Genomic DNA, 20,764 nt, shown 5'->3' on the forward strand with positions numbered 1-20,764 from the left:
GAGATTACGGCAAAGTTCCTCCCATTTTTCAATCTTTCTTTCCAGCCATTGATTTCGTACTTCCCAGTCTAGGTCCAGGTGTTCCACCCAGCCAGTTGGGTCCCTAAATCTTTGCCATCTTTTCCTATAAGCAATTTAATATGGATCAAATCCTTGAGGAGATCCGGCTTGGTGTCGTCTTGGGTGCCTTGGCAGTACTGAACCCACGGCCGGACTGCAGTCGTAGTCATTACCCGACCAGGACCCGTTTCCAGCGCGGTTCGCACATTTTGACGACGGTCCAGAACATCGCTTTCTTCTTTGTTTTTAAAGAAGATCCAAATATCAATTTTTATGTCTGTAACAACTTTAGTTTTTATTAGATGTAAGTATCCTCATATAATTAATTCAATTAATTTTTCATTTTTTTACCTCCCCCCTCTCATTGTATTTTCCGAGAATACGTGTTTGTTTAATTTTAAAGCAGATTCCAAATACCAATTTTCACGTCTGCAAAATCTTTCGTTTTTGAGATAATAGTATCATCATACAAATAATTCAACTTTTTCAATTTCCCTCCTCCCTTTAGGTGGATTTCCGAAAACAAAAAATACGCATTCCTTTATTTTTAAAGGAAATTACAAATACCAAATTTAACGTCTGTAACATCTTCAGCTTTTGAGATCTCAGTATCCTAATGAAAAGAATTCAACCCCATTTTCAGTCACTTTTACCCCTTCTCCCAAGTGGTTTTTCAGAAAACTAAATATACATGTTTCTTTATTTTCAACAGATATTAAAAATACTATTTTTCAGTTCGGTAATATGTTATGTTTTTGAGATATACTGTGGAAACGCACATTTTAAAATTTCACCCCCTTTTTAGCTCCCCTTAAGTGGTGTTTCCAAAAACAAATCACCTATGTTTCTTTACTTTCACAGGAGATTCCAAATACCAGTTTTTACGTCTGTAACATTTTACGTTTTTGAGATATACTGTAGATATAGTCTTTCTAAAAATTCACCCCAATTTGTCACTCCTGTTTAACCCCCATTAATTAGATTTTCCAAAAACAAAAACAAAAAACGTGTTTCTTTATTTTCAAAGGAGATCCCAAATACCAATTTTCAGGTCTGCAATATCTTCTGTTTCTGAGATATAAGTATCCTCATTTAAGGCATTCAACCACTTTTTCACCCTTTTTCACCCCTCCTATTGGAAATTTCCAAAAACAAAAAAAATATGTGTTTCGTTATTTTAAAAGGGGATTCTAAATACCAATTTTTACATCTGTACACTTTAAAAGTTTTGAGATATATATATACATTCATTTTAAAAATTCATCCCCCTTTTCAACCCCCCCGTAATTGGATTTTCCTAAAACAAATAATATGTTTCTCTTTATTTTTAAAGGAGAGCCCAAATACCAATTTTCAGGTCCGTGATGTTTTCAGTTTCTGAGATATAAGTATCCTCATTAAAGTCATTCAATCCTTTTTTCACCCTTTTCCACCCTTCCTATTGGAATTTTCTGAAAACAAAAAACAAGTGTTTCTTTATTTTTAAAGGAGATTCTAAATACCAATTTTTACATCTACAAACCTTAAAAGTTTTGAGATATAGATACACTCATTTTAGAAATTCACCCCCTTTTCACCCTGCATTAATTGGATTTTCCAAAAACAAAAAAATACGCGTTTCTTTATTTTTAAAGGAGATCCCGAACACTAATCTTCAGGTCTGTAATATCTTCAGTTTCTGAGATATAAATATCCTCATTAAAGGCATTCAACCCTTTTTTCACCCCTCCTATTGGGATTTTCCAAAAACAAAAAATACATGTTCTTTATTTTTAATGCAGATTCTAAATACCAATTTTTACATCTGTAAACTTTCAAAGTCTTGAGATATAGATACACTCATTTTAAAATTTCACCCCCCTTTTCACCCTCCCATTAATTGGATTTTCCAAAAACAAAAAAATACGTGTTTCTTTATTTTTTAAAGAGATCAAAAGTACCAATTTTCAGCTCTGTAATATCTTCAGTTTCTGAGATATAAGTACCGGTATCCTTATTAAAGGCATTCAACCCCTTTTTCACCATTTTCCCCCCTCCTATTGGTATTTTCCGAAAACAAAAAACACGTGTTTCCTTAATTTAAAAGAAGATTCTAAATACCAATTTTTACATCTGTAAACTTTCAAAGTTTTGAGATATAGATACACTCATTTTAAAATTTCACCCCCCTTTTCACCCCCTTAGCAACGGAATATCCAAAAATCCTCTCTTAGCGAGCACGTACATTTTAATATGAATGTATCCCCAAAGTTTCATTTCTTTATGTCCAGTAGTTTTGGCTCAGCGATGATGAATCAGTCAGTCAGTCAGGACAAGTTATTTTATAGAAAATAACTTGAGCCAAAACTACTGGACATTAAGAAATGACATTTTGGGGATACATTCATATTAACATGTAGGTGCTTGCTAAGAGAGGATTTTTGAATATTCTGTTGCTAAGGAGGGTGACATTTTAAAATGAGTGTATCTATATCTCATAACTTTAAAAGTTTACAGATGTAAAAATTGGTATTTAGAATCTTATTTAAAAATAAAGAAACATGGTTTTTTTTTTTTTTTTTTTTTTTGGAAAATCCCAATAGGAGGGGTGAAAAGGGGTGGAAAAGCAGTTCATTGCCTCTAATGAGGATACTTATATCTCAGAAACTGAAGATATTACACACCTGAAAATTGGTATTTGGGATCTCCTTTAAAAATAAAGAAATACTTTTTTTTTTTTTTTTTTTATACAATTAATGGGAGGGTGAAAAGGGGGGTGAATTTTTAAAATGAGTGTATCTATATCTCAAAACTTTAAAAGTTTACAGATGTAAAAATTGGTATTTAGAATCTCCTTTAAAAATAAAGAAACAGGTATTATTTTGTTTTCTGAAAATCCCAATAGGAGGGGTGAAAAAGGCGTTGAATGCCGTTAATGAGGATACTTATATCTCAGAAACTGAAGATATTACAGGCCTGAAAATTGGTATTTGGGATCTCCTTTAAAAATAAAGAAACATGTATTCTTTTTGTTTTTGGAAAGTCCAATTAATGGGGGGGGGGGTAAAAGGGGGTGAATTTTTAAAATGAGTGTATCTATATCTCAAAACTTTTTAAGTTTACAACTATATAAAAATTGGTATTTAGAATCTCCTTTGAAAATAAAGAAACTTTTTTTTTTCTTTTTTCGGAAAAACCCAATGGGAAGGGTGAAAAAGGGGTTGAATGCTTTTAATGAGGAGAATCTGAATATATTTGGTATTTGGGATCTCCTTTAAAAATAAAAATCTGAGTCGTGATAATTGGTATTTAGAAGATCCTTTACTATTAAAGAAACAAGTATTTTTAAATGGGAAATTGACTTAAGGGGGAGGGGAGTGTGAAAGGAAGTGAATAAAGGTTATTTTTATGGGGATACTTATATTTCAGAACTGAAAGGTAACAGACGTGAACATTGGTATTTGGAATCTCCTTTAAACATAAGGAAACATGCCTTCTTTTTTGGGGGTGGGGTGAAAAAGAAGTTGAGACTAGTTGATTTTACTGTTCATAATGTACTTATTCTTATCATAAACTGAGCATTTTTAATCTTCCCTAGGTTCATTTTCAAGAACCATCTTTTCCTGAGGAGAACATAAAGTTAGATTACAGTAGATTCTCCTGGCATATAAATAAAAATTTAAACACATTTGAAATAAACGATAGGAATGATATTGACCGTGCAATTGTTCACCTCTGTAATAAGGTCAATAATGCACGGAAGTATATAATTCGTGTCGCCAGAAATCTCGCGCACTTGCGTACGCGCGATGATGGTGCTGGTCACATTGTCAGCAATGACAATGGCAGCAGGTGTAATTTACCGCCAAGTAGCGGTCTTGCATTTTGCTGTGGGTTCCAGTCCATCAGTAATAATAATAATGTTCTGGACCGTCGTCAAATTGTGCGGACCACGCTGGTAACGGGTCCTGGCTGGGTAATGACTACGATTGCAGTCCGGCCACGGGCACCCAAGACGACACAATGCCGGATCTCCTCAAGGATTTGATCCATATTAATAATGCTTATAGGAAAAGATGGCAAAGATTTAGGGACCCAACTGACTGGGTGGAATACCTGGACCTAGCCCAGGAAGTACGAAATTGATTGCTGGAAAGAAAGATTGAAAAATGGGAGGAACTTGGCCTTAATCTCTCAGAAAACGAGTCAGATCACAAATTTTGGCGGATTTTCTCAGAAAACGAAATAGATCATGAATTTCGGCAGTAAAACATTAAGCATTCAATTATAAATTTCATTATAATACCGTAGCGAAGTACGGGTATCTTGCTAGTAAAATATAAGAACCACATGAACTTATGCATCGACCCAATATATTCAGTGAGTAAACATCCAAGAGAAGTAACAGTACTTTACAGATTTAAGCTTAGGAAAGTTAACACAACGAAAATTGTTCTGATGGACTGCATATCCATATGTGGCTGGGAGGTGTGACGTGTTTTAAGGAAAAGAATGGATAGGAAGAGCCTGGTTAGATAAGCAGTATTGTTTCTTGAGCGATGATATACTGCAGAACTTTCTGCCATCTTAAAAGCTCTACAGTTACAGTACATCTGAGGCATGAGTAAGGCTACTTTCTCATATGTACAGACTCGTTAAGCTCTCTCCAGTCTCCTGCAACACCTGTTTAAATAGCAGATCCTTGACCTTCTAATCGGGTTGTATGATGCTGGCACCATAATCACCTTTGCGTGGCTTCCTAGCCGTGTGATAATCATATGGCCTCAGATACCGTACGCAAGCATTGTAATTTGATGTCATCTGGCTGCTTGCTCGTCATTTTCAACATTCCGTTTTACTCTAGGCCTGCTAGATGGCAGAGTAAACCGAATTTCTCTTAGGTGGCGTCTCTGGCTGAGCTTTAGTGAAATTTGTTGAGTAAAAACCAAATGTTAAATATACCAAGAGATCTTTTACATGTCAACATTGTACAACATAGAGTGTCAAATGGACTTCTTTTCTACCCTTCAAAAATACAACTACATCTGCCAGGTTTGAACTCGCTATCTTGGCATCGAGAGGCTGACATTCTACCACTGATCCACAGAGATAGCCATGTGCTGATTGCAAGCAAAAGACTGGTGGATCAAGCAGTGACAGAAGAGTTACTTCTGCTACTTAGATCTATAAACACACCTGCTAGGTATATTTGTTCTAAGCTTCACTAAACCTCTTAGAGTCCTGGGAAACTGAGTGGCTAGTTAATCTAACTCCCAACAAGCTGAAAGCAATTAAGAACTGTAGTGTTAACACAGAGAGAGACCATAGTTTTGTCCAGGTTGAAGATAGGTCATGGAAGATCTGTACACTAACTTCCTAAGGAGGGAATAACCGTTGCATTTTGTTCACGTGGAGCCGATTTCAGAGTAGCCCACTTCTTTACTGAATGCATCAATCTCGCTGGCCTAAGACAACCTAGGCCTGCTGGAAATATTCAAACTCGTACTAACCAGCGGCGAAAATATAATTTGCTTTATGTGTGAGTGTGGATTTCTTAAAACATATAAATTTCAAGAGTTTGGTCTTGTTATTTAGGGAATTTGCATTCCAATTTGATGTATTTTTGTCCCTTTTGCCCTTAAAAATAATTTTGTATTATATTTTCCTCCATTTTCGAAATTCATCATTTGATATACAGTATAGTTGAACACTCCTTTGTTCCTTTCCATTACTCAAAGTGACTTGTTGAGATTCTTTTCTACTTCTATGTGAGGGTCCTGTGTTCCTGGTCTTTTACCACTGTATTCATCTTTATTTTATGCCCCTTCTCGTCTCCTGTATTTGTAGTCTGTTTAGAACCCTAATAGCTTGTTGCACTTTTCAGCAAATTCAGGCTCAAACAATTATCGTAATTCATCCTGGCTCATTGTACCTGCGGATGGGAAGAGCATCTGATTTAAATCCACATACCCTGCTGCATGTAATTGCTAGAAAACGGCTAATAGGAGGAGAAGTACATCACGATCCTTTCTTACCTCCACAGGTCCGCAAGGTAAGATCAACTTAGTTTTGTACATTATTGTGGAATTAAATCTTTGTGTAAAGTATAATTTCTAGGAATCCTGTGTAAATCAGAAATAGAGTACAGTAGCATGCAGATAATCTGCATAAGATACAGCAAAATGATCCTGTAATGAAAGTCATAAAAACTACAGAAAAATTGCACTTCAATACTTGATGTAAACTTTGCTCTTTAGACTAACAATGACATGTTTTGGGATGGATTCTACCTACTTTTCATGAATATTCATAGTTTCTTCACCATGAAATAACACCTTGATAAGAAAATGTACAGTATCATATTCACTGTTGTTGATCTATCCAGTTTTACCATACTCTTCTTACAAATGGCCCATGAATTTTTTATCAAGTTGCTATTGGATGACCGGGAGAGTTGGCCATGGGGTTAGGGGCGTGCGGCTGTGAGCTTGCATCTGGGAGATAGTGGGTTTGAATCCCACTGTTAGCAGCCCTGAAGATAGTTTTCTGTGGTTTCCCATTTTCACACCAGGCAAATGCTGGGGCTGTACCTTAATTAAGGCCACGGCCGCTTCCTTCAAACTCTTAGGCCTTTCTTATCCCATCGTCGCCATAAGATCTATCTGTGTCGGTGCAACGTAAAACCACTAAAAATAAAAATAAAAATATTGGATGTGTTGTCTGGCCAAGGGAGCACTAGGATGCTACTGTCATTAAAGAATTTATTCACATTTTGGGGTGTGTGATATAATGCAACTTGTTGTTGAGTGATGTTATCACCATCTGGAGATAGTTTTTGTAACTCAGGCACTAGCCTACTCTTCTTCCAAGGATTTCCTTATACAGTACTGGTTACTGTTTTATCATCCCCTTAAAAGTAATTAAGGGGTCCTGTCACCTTTTAGGTATAACGTAACTTTTTGTAGATGTTTTGGTTAAATATGGACTGATGATATTTCCTCTGATGGCAATTTGCCCACAGGTGGAACTTGCTGACCACAAACTTCAAAATGGCTCAGCCTAAAATACAATATTCTTCTAATCTTCCACAGTCTAGTTTTTGTGGAGTGGTAACCCATATCAGTCACTTTTTGTGCCTTACGTTCTTCAGAAACTGCTGCTTTGCTGCTCTGCATACTCTTCTTCCAGTCTCCAACGGAACCATTGTAACTAAATGACTTAAATCTCAGTTTAGGTCAACAGTAGAAAGCCTTAGACTTGCTTATTTTAATCTTCCTAATGAGCCTTCTTTTGATGTAAACTTGTGCTTGGAACCACAGTTCCCTTCTTTCAGAGGTACAAAGATTGCTAAATCACTTCAAATTTAATGTACTATAGCCATACCAACGTTACATTCCAAAGCAATTTGTCTTTGTGCCATAGAGATATTTTCAGCTAATGCCACAATTCTTAAACATTTGTGCAGGGTGGCATCCATTATAAATTGCAGTACAATAACACAACACAGTACTGAAAACATAAATAACCTCAGTCTTGATACATTTAACTAATGATTGTGTTGTAAAATACATCATCCATTATCATTGTAGTTCAGTTGAAAACTGAAACAGTATTTAGACAGAACACACAATTCTGCCAACATTAGTTTTGAGGAGACTTAGAAACTCCTGTTATCATCATTCATTGTTTCAGCAATCCGGGTGCGGTTATCCACGAGCCTCTTCCAGTTTGTTCTGCCCCCTCTACAGTTGTTGGTCCATTACACAGTAGAAGTCTGCTATGGCGAATATGTCATATATCGAGAACCCTGTTTATAACGACAGTTTTTGTCTGTCGATTCATATTTCCTATATTAAAATGTGTATTATCCTTCAGTAACGGTGAGAGCCCTATCACTGACGCATCTATTATTACGAGCGATTAAGCGTGCACGATTTATTTTCAGTTAATAATAAATGTAAGAAATTTATTGTAACTTCAACCTATTCAATACAGTACAAGATGTTAACGTGTTAGTTAAACATCATTAAAATAGTTGAGACATGTTTTGCCCCTTTTGTGGGGCATCATCATTCATATCAATACCTCAAAGTTCTACCAGACGTCTGGTTGGAAAATGGTAAAACATGTTGCATGATTGAATACATTAAAAAAAAACTTTACAATTACTTTTCATTAACAAAATATCAAATTGATTAAAAATATGTTGCACTAGTGAACATGCTTGTGAATTTTCACTTAAACAATCTGTCATATGTGTGATAAATTGCAGTAGTGATAGTCTAAAATCTCATGCGATGCTAAAGTTCGAAGACAGTTTAAAATTTATATACAAATATTGGGAATGAATGCAGAATACATATAATTACAAATCCTGTACACGTATTTTACATGTGAAATGATGTGGAAAAGCATTCCAAATTTGTGCTAACTTCACTTAAATTTGATCTTAATATTATGTTCATGATGTGGTCTATTGGAATTAGCATCAAGATGTGAAAGTTTGTATGTGATTTATGACCAGCTCATGTGAAAACGTTGCATTACGTCATAATTTAACCTAGATGTTTAAGTTGCATAATTATATTTTAGACCCAAACAAGTTAGTTCGCTGAAGTATCCATGGGCTATTCAAGTCCGTTAGACACTCTCTATGAGACTGAGTGCCTAGTGCATGTCAACAACAGTTGATATCTGATTCAAATTGAGCCTATGTTGAAGCAGTTGAAACTAATGGCTTGAATGAGAGCGGTTGAAGTATCGTTTAATATCTTCCCATATGACTAATATTTTGAAGTTTTAACAGTGTGTTTCAGTTGCTGGAGTGTGGGATGTCGGTTTATTAGTTGAATGGGTGACAGTCAAAACGTTGTGCGATGTAATTAATGTTGAGCTATCTTACATATGTGAAAATCTGAAAGGAAGGTTAAGTCACTAATTAATTGAGTGAAATAACGATGGGGAAAAGAAAGACTGAATGCGTTAGAGAATTAAGAGGATATGGAGTTAAGGCTTGCCTATAGTGTTGTTGGGCTGTTAACTTATTGCTAAGAGGTTTTTGAAGCACTGGCTGTCACTAACGTCTTACTCCTCGTGTTGTACGTGTGACGTCTTGGTGGAGGGGAATGGACCTGATAAGACGGGGCTGTTGGCCTGTGATTGGCGCAGGGGAAGGAGTCGTGTGTATTGGAGGGAGAACAGGGGCATGATAAGTTGAACAGCTTAGTGGGGATGTTTGAAGAGGGTGTTTTGAGGACATCCACAAGTCTTTTGTCTTTCAGTTTTAACTTATTGAACAAAATTATTAATTGTTCATATAAAGGGCTTCGATTATCTATTGGATCATTTAAGTTTATATTACTGTTGTATTTTTGGTCCAAGAAAATGTACAAATTTTCGAACTTGGTCATGAGTCTGCCTTTATCTATTCTTTTCAAAATTTGAAGGTCTTGTTCGATTGTGGTGAAACTGTGTCCTGTGTCCTTCGTATGGATGCTCATTGCTGAGTGTTTGTTGTGTTTCTGGACATTAAAATGCTCAGCATATCTAGTTGTGAAACTTCTTCCGGTTTGACCGATGTACGAACTGTTGCACTCAGCACATTTCAGTCTGTAAATGCCGGAACCTGAATATTTATTGTTGTCTGAGTTTATCTTGTTATGGTTGAGGAATAATTTTTTAATTTGAATTTTGGGTCTTAAGGGCTATTTTAATATCATGTTTCCTTAGAGGGCTGGCAATTTGATGTATGATGGGATTGGTATAGGTAAAGGTTGCATACTTTGATTTGTTTACTTTTATTGGGGAGAGGTTTGTGGTCAATTTCAACTTCACCTTATTGATTATTTTATGTATGATTGAGGGATTGCATCCATTGAAACTAGCTATTTCATTTATGATATTTATTTCTTTTTTCAAATTGGCAGTTGACATAGGAATTTTTAGCGCTCTGTACTCTAAACTGCAAAATGAGGCTTGTTTGTGTGACTGTGGGTGAAGAGAATTTTGTTTTATAGTTGTGGGAGTGAACGAAGGTTTTCTGTGAATTTGAAAATCGAAATTGTTAGAAGTCCTAGTAATTGTAATGTCGAGAAAATTGATTAGACTATTGTCTAGGCTATTTAAGTAGGTTAGTATGTCTTCAAAATTGTTGCAACTTTTGTCGATTATTGCTAATGTGTCATCGACATAGCATAGCCAAAGACACAATCCATTAATGCTTTTTGTTATTTTACTATTTTCGAGATTATCCATGTAAATTTCGGCGAGTATTCCCGAGATGGGATCTCCCATGGCTAGACCTTCCTGTCTGTATATCTTGTTGTTAAAGGTGAAATAATTATTATGGAGGACAAAGTTTAGCAATTTTTAAGCATTCTTCTATTTCTAATTGACTTAAAGTGCTGTGTTTGGGTAGATTATTTTGTATAATTTCTATAGTTTTCTCAGGTCCACTCCCCACCACCAAGACGTCACACGTACAACACGAGGAGTAAGACATTAGTGACAGCCAGTGCTTCAAACACCTCTTAGCAATAAGTTAACAGCCCAACAACACTATAGGTAAGCTTTAACTCCATATGCTCTTAATTCTCTAACGCATTCAGTCTTTCTTTTTCCCCATTGTTATTTCACTCAACTAATTAGTGACGTATCCTTCCTTTCAGATTTTCACATACGTTAGACAACTCAACATTAATTACATCGCACAACGTTTTGACTGTCACTCATTCAACTAATAAACCGACATCCCATACTCCAGCAACTGAAACACACCGTTAAAACTTCAAAATATTAGTCATATGGGAAGATAACGACACTTCAACCACCCTCATTCAAGCCATTAGTTTCAACTGCTTCAACACAGGCTCAATTTGAATCAGATATCAACTGTTGTTGACATGCACTAGGCACTCTGTCTCATAGAGAGTGTCCAATGGAGTTGAATAGCCCATGGATACTTCAGCGAACTAACTTATTTGAGTCTAAAATATATTTATGCAACTTAGACATTGTAATCGTCCAGGCTTCTCCAGCCATTCTTTTACGCAATATCACTCGACATCAAGATTATCCATCATCGGCAATTATTTATATGACATATTTATTTTAACTTCAATCATTTGTAAATAAGCCTTTTGGAATCACATTGTATATATTAGAACATCATTTATTATTTAAATTATTATATTATGTAGGATTGGAATTCATTATGTGCTGTAAATATGGTCAATGTTGAGACAGAGTTGTTGTTATTTCATCTCATACTTGTGTACACAGAAAAGATATTTGTGAAGCGGGGAAGTTACTTGAGTCACCGGGTTTAACTTATGAGCAAGAGGCACTACACAGCTACCCGCGTGCAAGGCTAGCATGCCAGCAGACTACATCATCGCCACGCCTACTGGACTTGTCAAGAATGAAGAGAGGGAGATGATAATGCGATCTAGAATCAGATGCTTCGTTGTATTGAGAGTTGGTATTGAGCTGTTATCAAGAGTGGGGAGAGCCCAGTGATATATTATCTAACGCAGAGCAATCCTCGACACACATCACATCACTACCAGAACGTCAACTACTTTATTGATTTTTGAGACAGTGAGTGCTCACTTCGAGACAGTTATTTTTCGTACAGTGTGTTGTTGCTTCAACACAGTACTTAGCTGCTGTGATGCTGTCGGATCTGCGTGAGACGAAACAAGCTTACGGCTTGTGAGATATTCAGTAATTATTCTGGACGAAGAACTACGTTTAGTTCAAGTCCATGGCATTTGGTACAAGTCTGTATAGTATCAGTAGATTAGCTAAGTTGGATTGAGTTTTCTTCTGACATGGAAACATTCATATCTCTGAATTTTCTCCTCCTACGATCAACGCTGATCAATTTTCACAAGTATAGGGCCAATGTCTAATTTAAAGACTAGGCAGTTAGGGAGTGCTAGTCCAGATAGCCCAAATCACATCACAGAAGGAAGGAAGGATGTCCATGGAGCCAATTCTACAACGAGAAGAGGGGAACGTGTAACCACAGAAAATAGATGACCTCAACGGAAGCTGCAATTGGTGAGCTTCAATGAGATAAAGCAAGCAATAGTTAATTTCAGTAACGTAAATTCTTAAATCCCTCCACGCTTAAAGGAACTTTTCCGATTCATCTTATTTTTTTGTATAATAAATTCATTTGTATTTTATATTGCATTAATTTTCTTTCTTAAGCGATACTTAATGGTTAATTATTTAAAATCCTACCCCTGTAATTTAAGTATAAGTTTCTATGCTAGTAAATATAAATTTTGCTTTACAGTTTTGTTTAAAACTGTAACGCTGGCACCCAAACATTACATAGAGAAATGGGAAACCATGGAATGAAAATTAATTCTATTTATGTGGCAATTTGCGGGCAAGCCACATATAGTTTAGATTTATATTCATGTGTCCCCAGGTAATAACTTTCGTCTCCACTAATGAGAACCTTAGGAGAGCGAACAGTTACAACATCTAGGTTGAATTATGATGTAATGCAACGTTTTCACATGAGCTGATCGTAAATCACATACAAACTTTCACATCTTGATGCTAATTCCATTAGACCACATCATGAACGTAATATTAAGATCAAATTTAAGTGAAATTAGCACAAATTTGCAATGCTTCTCCACATCATTTCACATGTAAACTACGTGTACAGTATTTGTAATTATATGTATTCTGCATTCATTCCCAATATTTGTATATAAATGTTAAACTGTCTTCGAACTTTAGCATCGCATAAGATTTTAGACTATCACTATTGTCATTTACTACACGTATGACAGCCTTGTTTAAGTGAAAATTCACAAGCATGTTCACTAGTGCAACGTATTTTTAATCAATTTGGTATTTTGTTAATGATAAGGTATTGTAAAGTTTTTTTTAAATGTATTCACTCATGCAACGTGTTTTACAATTTTCGTAATAAATGTGTAATTAATGTGGCCGATAGCTGTTGTTAACTTGTTAGAAATAAAGGCGCCAGGCTGAGTGGCTCAGACGGTTGAGGCGCTGGCCTTCTGACCCCAACTTGGCAGGTTCGATCCTGGCTCAGTCCGGTGGTATTTGAAGGTGCTCAAATACGTCAGCCTCGTGTCGATAGATTTACTGGCACGTAAAAGAACTCCTGCGAGACTAAATTCAGGCACCTCGGTGTCTCCGAAAACCGTAAAAGAGTAGTTAGTGGGACGAAAAACAAATAACATTATTTAGAAATAAAGGCTGAAGTAAACAGTCGCTTAATTTTAATGTTATGTACTGAAATTAAGTAAGAATGTGATACACCAGAGTACATCATTGATTTTAGAGGATAGTTTATATCGTTGGCATTCAGGCAGAAGCGACTAAGTCCATTTTTTACTAATTTGACTTAAATGCACTACTGGGGAAAAGAAAACACTTTCTGCACGATGGCGTGGTCATTATTTTAATAGGATGAACCATTTTGGAGGTACAGGTACCCTACCCTCTAAAATGAAGTCCATTTTTGAAGATTGGCGTCTAGGCAAAAGTGACTAAGTGGATTTAATCACTTAATATGTAACATATACTCCGTACGGCTCTACTTCTAAATTGACGTTTCAGCAGATTTTGGCTCTGTCTGGTGGTTATGCGCTGAAGCATAGACATCCAACCAATCCCAAGCTGCCATTCATATCGATTTATATCGGCAGAGCACGATCTCGAAACCTAGTTGCCAATTCTAATATTTACATTCGCCACGTGGTTAACCTATCTCCCTCAGCGCGTATGGTATTCAGTACGGTTTGCGATCTTTTGCATTTTCCTTCAATATTTAGTGTGTTTTTCATATTGTTGGAGGGTTCCAGTGACTCTGAGATCAGTAGAGTGTTCCCTTTGTATGCCACAACCTCCTTTCTGTCCCAGCCATTAGCCGTTAGTGATGTGTTATTTCCTCATTCTCTTTTATTGTTAATAATATATTCTCTTTTAGTGCCAGATATCGGTAGAAAGTGTAGTTTTTGTGAATTTGTTTTAAATCCATATTCATTCGTTATTCTGAGTACTGTATTACAATTTAAAAGGGCTGTTTACCGCGGTCATATTGCATCAGCTGTTCTCGCGGGCGTAGCGCGCTGGCAACAGAGGGAAGGCGATGCTCATTTGTTTTGCGAAACTTCAATTTAGAAGTAAGGCCGTGCGGAGTATAGCCCGAAAGGTGTGATAGCCTTGCAGTAATATAGAATCATATATCACTGATTTCTTAAAACCCATTTATCTCAAAACTATGTTTTTGGACTTCTGCCAGAATGCCGATGAATTATTTTCTTGCATCTAGTTCAATTTTGGAAAGGCTGTTTCCATGTAAATTTGTGGTAAGGAGGTTATAATTTCTCTACATGTGCTTGAAATATGTTTCATGATACTTATACGGTTAGGTTAGGTTAGGTTAGGTGACGCTATTTAAAAAAAAAAAGCTGGAACATTTGCCACAGAGTCCTCTGGAGTGATACTATAATTTTTTCAGAATGAAATTAAACATACACTTTCACGTAGTATCAGATTTCGAAAAATAACAAACGAGTAAGCCGTAGTGTGGATATCATCCACGAAAGCGCAGTTTTGAACAAACTTATTGGGATTTTTCCCCGACTTTATGAAAAATCAGATATATTGACAATCTGTTATAGCGAGTACATTTTTCACCGTTATGAATTCTCACGATAACGGACGTCTGCTGAAGCATGACAATTCATACATCACTCTTTGAAAATTCATTTCTCCCAAACATATCAAGGTCTTCTCTAGCCTATGTCTTTTGCTTGTGATAGTCTATTCAGAGTATGCTTTTGGGATCCTATTTTCTCTTCATGTGACCTACCATTGCAATCTCTTTGGTTCTATTGTTTCAGTCAGACTCCTCTCCAAACCAAGTTGCTGTCATATCTTTACTCCTGTGTTTGGATAAATTTGCACATTCTTGTAGTTACAAATGGGGATAGAAACATAGGCAAAGAATTCTAGATTTTGCTTATGCACAGAGATATATCTCTGTCATATCATTTGGATTACTGCTGTCTTGCATACCATTTGCAAAGGAAATATAAAAATTTACTACCTAATTATTATGTCATGAGCCTGTCTTAGGCTGTTAGTCTCCGTTTATCTATCACATCTACTTACCTATTTTGTGGCCATAGTTTATATTAGTAGGGTCAATGGTCTAGATGTTAGGCCCCTTTATCCCTTTGACACCGATCTCCATACATCGCATAGACCTTTGCTTCATATGACACTGACCTCCATGTGTGGTGTAGACTCCTGTAGGCCTAACTTCATCTTGTTCTAGCTTGTAAAGTTTTGAAGTCGTCGAGATATAAATGGTATATCTTTGAAGGTGATGATCTCTGCCTTTCTTGTATGTATGAATTGGCCCAAATCAGTGTCTGTGGTTGTTGTTTTTTTTTCTAAAGAATTTGAAATAGTCTGACATCATTTGGCTTGAAAGCTTATAGACTTAAATTTCTGCTACATTCTAGCAATGCATGTCATTATACAACATTTCTTTATGTAGACTGATATTATAAATCACCATCTTTTTACTGATATTGCATGTTGACATCATCTGGTGGGGATTCCTATAATTCTTTGAGTGCCTTGAAACCTTTTACGACTCATAATTACTTGACTCACTGTCACTTGGAAATACGATGTTGCATGGCGCAGAAGCATGGCACGGTGCAGTTTGAATGAAAGAGGAGTGTTTAAGTTTTAATGAATCAGACGATAACAGTACTAAACCAGACTGGACTGAGCGAAGTGTCAGTGGACGCATAACATCAGGAATGGGAACGCATAGTGCGCGCGACGAAGTAACAGACAATAAAGCACGCCAAAGTACATGCCCTATTTCTCATGTACTAATCTTCCTATTAACCTGGGAGTTGTGCTTAATGACTCTTGGAAATATTGTTCCCAATTCTTCCGCTTAAAGTTTCTGAGCCAGTGATTATCCTAGTTTTCATTGCATTGTGAAACAACCCATGCCAATATAAGAACATCACTTTCATTCCATATAAAATGTGGAAGGTATCTTCGCCATTAGTAGACTATAAGGTAAATATAATCATTGAATGTAAAGTACATTTGTTTGAATCTCTACTGTAAATGTTAAAAAATAATCTGAGCTTAACTGTTGTAACAGTTAATTTTTGAAGTGATCCCTACCTTTTTTCAGTGCTCCCACCTGAATCGCCCCAATGGGAACGCCTAGTGCGCGCGACGAAGTAACAGACAATAAAGCACGCCAAAGTACATGCCCTATTTCTCATGTACTAATCTTCCTATTAACCTGGGAGTTGTGCTTAATGACTCTTGGAAATATTGTTCCCAATTCTTCCGCTTAAGGTTTCTGAGCCAGCGATTATCCTAGTTTTCATTGCATTGTGAAACAACCCATGCCAGTACAAGAACATCACTTTCATTCCATATAAAATGTGGAAGGTATCTTCGCCATTAGTAGACTACAAGGTAAATATAATCATTGAATGTAAAGTACATTTGTTTGAATCTCTACTGTAAATGTTAAAAAATAATCTGAGCTTAACTGTTGTAACAGTTAATTTTTGAAGTGATCCCTGCGTTTTCTCAGTGCTCCCACCTGAATCGCCCCCGTCCGTTGGGTAAAGCCGCACGCTCAAATGTTACCTGCCGCTGAGAGGAGTTAAACAACAAGCATCATTGGGTTATAATAGTCAGTAACAGTTTATAATTTTGATAAAAGTAGATGATTTATATCAAAATGAAGATGCCGAGTTAAAATATTAAGAAATATATTAAGAAAACCCATCCAGTACTGTTTCATAATATATTTTAAATTTATTTTTTTGTGTAATTAAATAAACATGTTATTAAACTAAGATGTATTTTAGCATTTTAAAACTTTTGCAGTATTGAATTACTGTACTGTTTTGCCAACCATGTGATCTTACAATCATACTCTATTTCCTCATCTGTACTTAGTTCAAATAATCATAGGCATTTGCTTACTGGCAAATATAAAAATTGTCTTCCAAGTGCATCTGTGTTATTGATTATGGGGTTCTTAGATCACTAGAGAGACCATTTTTAGAACCACAAGCTCTGCTACAATATTAACACATTGAATCTACTAAAAAGACTCCTTGTTGTAGAACCTGGCTGCCATTTCTTTACTTATTTTCTTATATCAAGAGACTGTCCAACTCCATGGCTAAATATTTAGCGTGTTGACCTTTGGTCACAGGGGTCCCGGGTTCAATACCTGGCAGGGTCGGGAATTTTAACCATAATTGGTTAATTCCACTGGCACGGGGGCTGGGTGTATGTGTCGTCTTCACATCCTCGGACACTCCTGGGACTAAAAGCCATATGCCATTTCATTTCATATCAAGAGACTCGTGCCTGCATCACTGTTGGTCAAGATGTTATTGGCCCTCATGAATAATTTATGCCACATTGCCTCCCAGTTGCCATTGTCAGTTTGGTTCTCCTTTTCGTCAGACTTTAGAATATCTTTGTATTATTTTTGCAGTCTTCCCTGATTACTTGTCCAGCCTTCAGTTGGGAACAAATTATTTGATTTGGAAAGTCTGTGTTAGGCATGCAGGCGATGTGGCTGGCCCTTCAGATGTGATGTTTGTTTGCCTCGGTGCTCATAGTATTGGCGTGTTCTGAGAAACTTAGGATTGTTTTTGATCAGTCTAGTTATTTTACTCTAATTATTCTTTCTGACATTTGAATTGTCTTCCGTATGTAGTCCAAATCACACAGCCATATGTAAGTTTTGGTCTGTCTGTGATTCTCAACAGGCGCGCAGCTGTGAGCTTGCATCCGGGAGATAGTAGGTTCGAATCCCACTATCGGCAGCCCTGAAGATGGTTTTCTGTGGTTTCCCATTTTCACACCAGGCAAATGCTGGGGCTGTACCTTAATTAAGGCCACGGCTGCTTCCCTCCAACTCCTAGGCCTTTTCCATCCCATCGTCGCCATAAGACCTATCTGTGTCGATGCGACGTAAAGCCCCTAGCAAAAAAAAAAAAAAAAATTCTCAACATTGAGGTCATGTTTGTGGAAGACCCCTTGTGGGTGGGGCACAGACAAACAATACACCCATAGTATCCCCTGCCTGCCGTAAGAGGTGACTAAACGGGCACCATCCCATGTCATTGAGGGACGCAGACAAATAAAACACACACGGTATTCCCTGCCTGCCGTAGGAGGTGGCTGAAAGAGTCCCCAGGGGCTTTCAACTTGGGAGTGTGGGTTGGCCACCACGGGGCGTAGCTGAGTCCTGGCATTGCTTCCACTTACTTGTGCTAGGCTCCTTACTTTCATCTATCCTGTCCGACCTCCCTTGGTCAACTCTTGTTCTTGTCTGACCACCCCGATGGTATTAGAGCATTTGAGGCCTAGGGAGTCTTTAATTTTCTAGCCCTTCATGGCCCTTGCCTTTCTTCATATTACTTCAGTTTTCAAAGTGACGAATTCCTTGTTTTTCTCTCTCTCTCTCCCCCACCCCTTGTGGGTGGGAGACGCAGACAGAGAATACTCCCATGGTGTCCCCTGCCTGTCATAAGAGGCGACTAAAAGTGGCGACCAAGGGATGATTGAATTAGAATCATGAAACTACCTGTGATTAGTACCATTATGCGGGGAACACCATAAGTCACCTTTACTTGCGAGTAGTACCACTATGTTAGGTAGCCTACACAATAGGTTTGTAATTAATAGCAGCAGAGTGTGGTTCACTGTGGGTGTACAGTACCTGTGATTAGTACCACTATATGCAGAACACCATGGGCTTACGTTGCCTGTGTACCGAGCGAGTTGGCCGTGCGGTTAGGAGAGCGCAGCTGTGAGCTCGCATACGGGAGCTAGTGGGTTCGAACACCACTGTCGGCAGCCCTGAAGATGGTTTTCCATGGTTTCCCATTTTCACACCAGGCAAATGCTGGGGCTGTACTTTAATTAAGGCCACGGCCGCTTCCTTCCCATTCCTAGGCCTTTACTGTCCGATCGTCGCCATAAGACCTATTTGTGTCAGTGCGACGTAAAGCAAATAGCAAAAAAAAAAAGTTGCCTGTGATTAGTAGCATTATGTGAGAAACACCACGGGTCTGGGCGTTGCTTGTAATTAGTACCACTATATAAGCGACACCGTCGGTCTGCGTTGCCTGTGATTAGTATCCACTATGTGAGGAACACCACAGGAATATCAGCACCCGTGATTAGTATACCTATGTGGGAAACACCATGGGTTTGGATTGCCTATGAGTGACGCCATTATGTGAGAAACACCATAGGTCTGTCTTACCTGTGTGACATACAATACTTGTGAGTACTACCATAATGTGTGGAATACCGTGAGTCCATGCTAGTTTTGATTAGTACCGCAACGTGAGAAATACAATGGTTCTACTTTACTAGCGATAAGTACCATTATGAGGAGCCATTGACCTAAATTCATAATCATTGTTCTTTGTCATCTTTTTTTTAAATTCTAGTTAGTGGTACGAATGGAAACGGTGCCATCACTGTAGCCAAATACTGGTCACAACTTGTGTAAATAATGTATATATAGTGTAGATATTTTCATGTAATAGTTCCTTTCTCCTTTTTTTAAATTTTTATGTATGTTCTTCCATTTGTTATACTTCATGTGCAAATTTTTCAAGTGCTTCATTCATAACTTTATACAATTAATTTGTTCATGTGCATCTTTCATATTCAGTATCTCTTCCTTGTATATATTGGTACCTCTGACACGAATAAATAATAAGTGGTACGATTTTGGAATTATTTTTAACTTTCAGTATTGTGAGTTGGATCTGCTGATTATTTTAAATTCATATTCATCCATTCATCTTCATCATCTCGTTTTGAATTGTAGTCAGTGGATGAATTTTGGACTTTTAAATTGTTATTACGTTTCTTCTCATTTTGTATGACCTAGATGTTAGTCTCCTTTAAACCAGCATCATCATCATCATCATCATCATCATCATCATGTTTATGGAAGATCCTGTTAGGGGGATGACCAAATGCCATACTGTCACATTTCAGGCGATACTGTATTGCAGCTGTTAGCTGTTAGTGTTTGATATTGTGCAGGGTCTTGTCAGTGTTTGTTCCTTTATGCTATATCACTTAAACTTGGAAGGGAACAAACAGTGGACAGTAAGAATTTTATTTCAGGGTCCAGAAATGTTATCCAACTTGTCACCTTTTTGTTTATATGTTCATAAAACATGGAACCACCAAATGGTTTGTAAATGTCACACAAATATTTCATAGCTTAAATTCTTCCACAACATTTATCTGAATTTAGAATTGGAACATTTATTGAGGGTTTTTTTTTTTTTCTTTTTCTTTTGCTTTACGTCGCACCAACACAGATATGTCTTTCGGCGACGATGGGATAGGAAAGGCCTAGGAATTGGAAGGAAACGGCCGTGGCCTTAATTGAAAATGGGAAACTACGGAAAACCATCTTCAGGGCTGTCGACAGTGAGAATTTCACAGCTGGTTTGAGTTAACTCAAACAGTAGAGCACTGGCCTTTGAATTTGAAGGTTGGCGGTTTCAATCCCGGCTCAGTCCATGGGTATTTGAAGGTGTTTAGATACACCTGCCTCTTGTTGGTAGGATTGCTGGCAAAAGAAAGAACTCCTGTAGAACAAAATTTTGGCACTTCA

At 37.2% G+C, this 20,764-nt stretch overlaps 1 protein-coding gene across 4 annotated transcripts in view; it reads left to right on the forward strand.

The window, feature by feature from the left end:
• Arp8 (Actin-related protein 8) overlaps positions 1-20,764 on the forward strand; it is a 99,157-nt gene that overhangs the window by 6,801 nt on the left and 71,592 nt on the right. For 3 of the 4 annotated variants that reach the window (XM_067149737.2, XM_067149738.2, XM_068228206.1), the window contains one exon: positions 5,924-6,091. The exons of the other annotated variant lie outside the window; for it this stretch is intronic. In XM_067149737.2, the coding sequence (XP_067005838.2) occupies positions 5,924-6,091 (168 nt within the window). The remainder of the gene's footprint in view (positions 1-5,923; positions 6,092-20,764) is intronic. 4 annotated transcript variants of the gene reach the window in all.

Source organism: Anabrus simplex, chromosome 6, assembly GCF_040414725.1.
Source record: "Anabrus simplex isolate iqAnaSimp1 chromosome 6, ASM4041472v1, whole genome shotgun sequence".
Lineage (NCBI taxonomy): Eukaryota > Metazoa > Arthropoda > Insecta > Orthoptera > Tettigoniidae > Anabrus > Anabrus simplex.